Source organism: Harpia harpyja, chromosome 9 (assembly GCF_026419915.1).
Source record: "Harpia harpyja isolate bHarHar1 chromosome 9, bHarHar1 primary haplotype, whole genome shotgun sequence".
Taxonomy (NCBI): domain Eukaryota; kingdom Metazoa; phylum Chordata; class Aves; order Accipitriformes; family Accipitridae; genus Harpia; species Harpia harpyja.
In genome coordinates this window covers 14,020,402-14,026,401 of record NC_068948.1, presented here as the reverse complement: position 1 = coordinate 14,026,401, position 6,000 = coordinate 14,020,402, and the positions used below count along the sequence as shown (strand labels likewise).

The window sequence follows — 6,000 nt, the reverse complement described above, 5'->3', positions numbered from 1 at the left end:
CTAGGAATTGGCTAGGTTTTGTTCACGTGGAAATGGACTGTATCTCTGAGGAAGACAAAAACAAGTATCTTGAGCATCTCATTAGTTTATTGCTGACTCTCCATTTTTCTGGATTTTAATATTTCACCTTTTCTGGTTAGTGTATGAAGTTAGTGGTCGTGCTTTGTAGTAACAGTGAGCACAGTGGATATTGGAGCAGCAAGTGGTTATCCTCAGTTGTCTTTGAGATCTGACCTGGTTTCCTAACTGACAGAAGTTCTATTAGAATTAGGAGGGAAAACACTGGCATGTTGAAGTGCTTGCTGGTGTTCAGGAAGCCATGTGCTTACCTTGGTAGTCAAGTCAGTAGTTAATACTGAAGGATAACAGAAGGAAATGGGAGGGCACAATCTGAAAATCAAATTGAAATAGATTGTTAACTAATCCTTCCAAATTTTATTTATTAATTTTTGTAATTATACCAAATGAAATCTTCACAAGCTACTCTGATTGCTTGGCTTAATATTCAAATCTCAATAAAATACATTTCAGCCTTTTCTTAATGAGATGATGAAAAATGCTATCCCGTGGAAGAGTCGGGGGGACACATTCCAACATCACTTACAGTCACCTGTTTGCTTTTTAATGTTGCTATTGAATTTGTATTTAACTCAGGATTAAAGTATAAGCTGACGTATTTGAATAAGGATATCTTTAAGCCATGAGTTCTTAAATTAAAAAAAAATGGGCACATGATTAATAGAAAGAGATCTTAAAACTTAAAGGATGCTAAATAACAAAGACGTTGTATATTACTGTTGATTAGATGCACAAAGCAGAGTTTCATAAAGACCCATAGAGATACTGGAGTCCCACTGTACAGACAAATGTTGGGTGTACTTGTAGCAGTGATGGAAGGGGAAGGGTCCTCACTACTGTAAAGAGGTGCAGGTGCTGCGTGGGGGGTGCTGATGGGCAGAGAGCAGGCAACTTCCCTTGGGAACCTGCCTGGGACCATGCAGAAACTGCCCTGGGAGCTGCCGGTCTGGGGGAGAAGGGGGATTAAAGAAGCAGTCCTGCCCTTCACACAGACAGGGCTAGAGCGTTAGTATTGTTGGCAGGCAGTTTGCTCCCTATGTGCTAGACAGCACTCAAACCAGTAAAAAGTATTCCCCATCCTCAATGGACGCACAATTTTACTAGGTAGCAAAGCTTTTAAATGCCAGCAAGAACTTGTCGGTGACTACCATTTATTCACAAGTGTATATCTCAGGTCACCTCTGAAGCTTTAAAGGGGTTTATATTTATTATTTCTGAAAGGCAGGTTATTGTATGCTTTTCGGAGTGGGTCTTTTTCACCAAAATAAGTCATTCATAATGACTAGATTTTGGTCAGATTTTCCAGATGACTCTGGAGAACATTTTTAATGATTCCATTGTAAATTTTAAAAAATAGAACCCAAAACAAAAAGACTCTGCTCTTTAAATATAGGTGACTTTGTCCAAAATGAGCTGAAGTACAAAGTTTGTTTTCCCAGTTAATAAAATGTGCCGTTAATGGGACAGTGAGCAAATGTCACATTCACATGTTGGTATCTATCAGAGCAAATCAAAATCTACTGTTAGGCACAAGAGGTAAAAAACCACATATTGTAATAAAACTGTCATAGGATCAGTGTCTCCTGCTTTGTAAATAAACATCACTGCTTTGCCTTGGTATTTCTGTAACATCCGGAGACTATTATCCTGTGCTGGTGCTCTGGTTCATTGACAGTTTCACTTAAACAGTTAAACAGTAATTTGAAATGGAAAATGTTCTGCCCATATTCCTTAATTCCTTTGTGGTTTTTTTTTCCCCCAATGTTTTTTGTTGTTTTTTTGTCAGTTGTTTTAGTAATTGCATCTTACTTTTTGTTACACAGGAAAATACCGAACTGCTCACAAACCTCATTCAAAGCCAAAAGTATCAAATGCTTTTGAGGTAGATTTTCCAGCAAATGGAAGTGATACAAAATCAATGGGCCGTTTTCAGTCAGAGGAGGAACTGTGGGCCCGCTTAGAAGAACTTGAGAGGCAAGAAGAGATACATGGTGAACTTGACAGGTATAGTACTGCTGTAGCACAGTCAGGTTCAGAGTTCAGAAAGCTACAGGTGTGTGATTCTGTTTGTACACAAAGGATCTCACTGTAAGTGCAAATAGCTGACTAGACTGATGCAGTTAAAATTATAGTAGGTGGAAGAAAGGTGGAACATGAACAAAGTGTGCACCGCAAGGCCGAAGGTGCTAAAATCTGCTTCTGTGCAACCACAGCAGTCTAGCACTACAGTATTTTTTCTTTCAGATGATAGGAAAGGGGGAAGTAAAATCCATTTCCCACAGGCTAGGAAAATCTGTCATTTACAATGTAGGAATTACACATTTAGCATTTAATGACATGCTTAGATCTATTCTGATTCTAAAGCAATACATATGTCATTAGCCAGAATGTCACAGTTTTGGTATTTCCAGTTGACATGGAAAGTACATAGTTATTCTTACAGAGTATAAAAAAGGTTCCACAATCTGGCTTAAAATATAGTACCTGGGTAAAGAAAATTATGTACAGGCTTGTTCATTATTTTGTATGCCTGTGTCTCTTCAAGAGTATGAATTGCCTCAGTTCACTTAGATATTTTTCATTTCATAGGATGCCTGATACAGTTGAGACAAATGGAGAAGATACAACCTCTTCCGAAGAGGAGAAAGACGATAAGAGGACAGATCTGAATGGAACGTATAGAGCAGAAGACTGTATTACTCAGGGCAACTTCCATAAAGAAGTAACAAATTCAGACTTGTTTGGTGTCCAAGTTAATGGCTCTACTTATTATCACAGTGATGATGAAGATGACATAGATGTTGGAGATAACTCTGTTCCAACTATTTTTTTCTCTCACACTGTTGAACCTAAAAGGGTTCGTACTTTATTATTTTTATCTTTCTCTCAAGAGATTGCATAAAACATATATACCATATCTAAAATTTTAGATAATGTAGATAATGTAGAATGCTAACTGTAGGTGACATTTATTTGGATTTTTTTCAAATGCTTGAAAGCCACTGTTTAAATCCTGCAGTTTCAAATATGGTATTAAAAAAACGATCTTCAAATGTATACCTTGCTGTTCTGGCTTCCAACTGTTGTAAAAGGTAGCGTCCTGTCTAGGAGTTTTTAAAATTACTTTTTACTTGACTTGAAATTGAATGTTGAACAGCTCAGCTGTTGAGCAGAATTTGAATAAGCAGATTGTCATATATTATATGCAAACTCTATGCACATTAGTGCAAAGAAATGCCCCAGCCTAGTGCAAGTGTAAAGAATAAACAGTTCACACTATGAATGTTACCATTCATACGTTCATTCAACTTGTCTATGCTTTGTAGTCTGCAACTGCTTGCTTAGGAGAATGTCAGAAGTCAGTTGATCTGCAGCCTGGTGATTGTTGATTTTATGGTCTAGACCATCATTTGTGTTCAATTTTCAGGTAAGAATAAACACAGGAAAAAATACTACTTTGAAATTCAGTGAAAAGAAAGAAGAGGCCAAGCGTAAAAGGAAGAACAGCAATGGCAATGGCCATGCAACTCCAGAACTGCCTAACATCAAAACCCCAGCAGACATTTACCGGTGTGTAATTTATAGCATTGGCACGTGAACTTTCCCCTTAGCAGACATTCTCTTTTCATTTCTGTTCACCTATAGTATGAAACTGAGCCTACTATTTCCTGAAAGAAACAGCTGGAACTAAATTTACTACTTAAAAATGAAAGTTTGTGGCTTCTGCGTGGTTGCCGTGCTTTCATATCCATAAAACATTTCTGAGCTTAAAATTTCCTTTCCAACTAGCAATTCATCATCTATCTACTTTTTCAGAGCTTCTGAAATTGAGGTAAATTTGCCAGTACATATCATCTGCATAAAGGGGTACAGCACTTTATTGGTTAATTCCATGTCATTTGCTTCTGTGTTTGTTTTCAAACATAACTGACCAGAGCTATCACTTGTAATACTCCTCTTTTCCCAGTTACTAATTGCTGTTTCTTGTCTCTTCCTTCCAGTATCTTCAGAATATACTCAGGTCTTTGTTTGCATAGTTTTTCTTGCATTCTGTCCCACTGACTTTAGTCCATCACTGTCTCTATTCTCCATAAAAAGAAGAGCTCACCTGTAGAACACCCACACTCAGAGAGCTTGAAAAACAGTGTTGGGCTTAGATGACTGTATAAAATACTAAACTATGGTGACGGGAGGGTTAAAACAAGTATTTAGGTTTGTAAAGATGAACACAGACACCTATTAGATTAGTTGATTAAGTGCTTGTGAAAATCACACTGCACTTGTATGTCAGTGTATTCAGGCACCTAAATATCTTAAAAAATGTGTCACAAAGTGTGAAAAGTTAAAACCCATCCTGTAATTACAGTTGCTGGGGCTGAAGATGAGGTAAAGGATTCTTTCATGGTGCTCTCCCTGAGCTCTGCAGAGGAACTCCATCTTCTGTAGAGATATGCAAGTGTTCCCATGAGTGCCTGATGAATAAAGCTGTTAAGAAACAAGTAACGCCCTTAAAACCCATCCAGTCATTGGGCTTCTCTTTTATGAGTTTCATAAAATTGGCACTGTCTTCTAATGCTACTCTTTCTCCTCCACTCACCCTTGACTTCTTTAAGTCATAGAGATGGAGTACAAACTGCAGGAAGAGGCTTCTTTATCAGTTTACAGTCTGTTAATACTTGAAAAGTGTTTTTGTGTTGATCTGATCTTAAAAGCTGATTTTTTTAAATTTTTTTTCTTTTTTTTTTTTAACTTGAAGATTATGGCACTTGTCAGGAAAAAGCTTCATGCTTTCTGTGTGCAATGAATGTTTCAAGTATTTGTTTTTATATTCTACATTTGACAAGGACTTCATTCTAGAAAACCTTCCGTTATTGTGATCTTCTGTTTCTCTTCACAGAAACAACCCTGGCAATCATTTAGTTTACCTTTTTTCTAACTTTTTGTAACTCACACTGTTCTGTTTTCTAACACTTTTCAAAGAGCTATACATTTTCTGCTGAAAAAAAGTGTACCAACTTAATGCTTGAATAATGGGTATAACAGTGTTTGCTCTGCAGAATTGATTCTTGTACGTTGGTAAATAAAATGCCTCTAAAGGTACAGTATTGTAATTCTGCAGCAAAAAAGTTGGAAAAGCACATCATAATTAATTTGTACAAAAGACAAAGCCAGATCACTGTAAATTTGTCATCTGATCCTGAAATGGTTTATTAAAGCTAACATTTTCCTTTATAGAGTCTTTGTTGATGTTGTGAATGGAGAATATGTCCCTCGTAAATCAATTTTGAAGTCTCGAAGCAGAGAGAACAGTGTTTGTAGCGATACCAGTGAGAACAGTGCTGCTGAGTTTGATGACAGACGAGGAGTTCAGAGGAGTATTAGCTGTGATGAAGCTACTCAGAGCGACAACAGCGAAGGCATACTGGAGGAAGAGGAGGAGGAGGGGCAGCAGGAGCTACCGAAAAAGCTTCCTCCCTCTTCAGGGACAACCGAGGTACAGGTTTTTAATTAATTATTGATTGTTGGCAGGGATAAAAGCGAGATGCCAATGACTGTAGTTGCCTATACCGTCAGTTTGATTTCGTTAAAATAATTTTCTAACTCCTACCTAGTTTACTTCAGGACATTACCAGGTGACAAGCTTCTGTCATATGCATCCAAGGGCCAGAGGGGAGGAGGCTAGTCAGCTGGCTTCCCTGAGACCTGAAGCTCTTCTGTAAAGATCTGACAAAGTAGCCTCTTGCTGGTGTTACTGAAACCAGCATCATGGCTACCGGGTCATCCTGAAAATTTCACTGCAGGATATACATACAGCAGGATTAAAAAAAAAAAAAAAGAAAAATCTGGGCTTCATAGTTGATGAGAGGGAAGAGTTGATTCTTTGTAACCTGTGTTGCACAGCTACTAGACAGCTAGTTTCCA

The 6,000-nt window shown here is 37.8% G+C and overlaps 1 protein-coding gene across 2 annotated transcripts in view; it reads left to right on the top strand.

Moving 5' to 3' along the window:
- Positions 1–6,000, top strand: part of URI1 (URI1 prefoldin like chaperone) — a 43,039-nt gene that overhangs the window by 34,367 nt on the left and 2,672 nt on the right. For both annotated transcript variants that reach the window (XM_052795612.1, XM_052795613.1), the window contains exons 7-10: positions 1,902–2,082; positions 2,668–2,935; positions 3,506–3,648; positions 5,314–5,572. In XM_052795612.1, the coding sequence (XP_052651572.1) occupies positions 1,902–2,082; positions 2,668–2,935; positions 3,506–3,648; positions 5,314–5,572 (851 nt within the window). The remainder of the gene's footprint in view (positions 1–1,901; positions 2,083–2,667; positions 2,936–3,505; positions 3,649–5,313; positions 5,573–6,000) is intronic.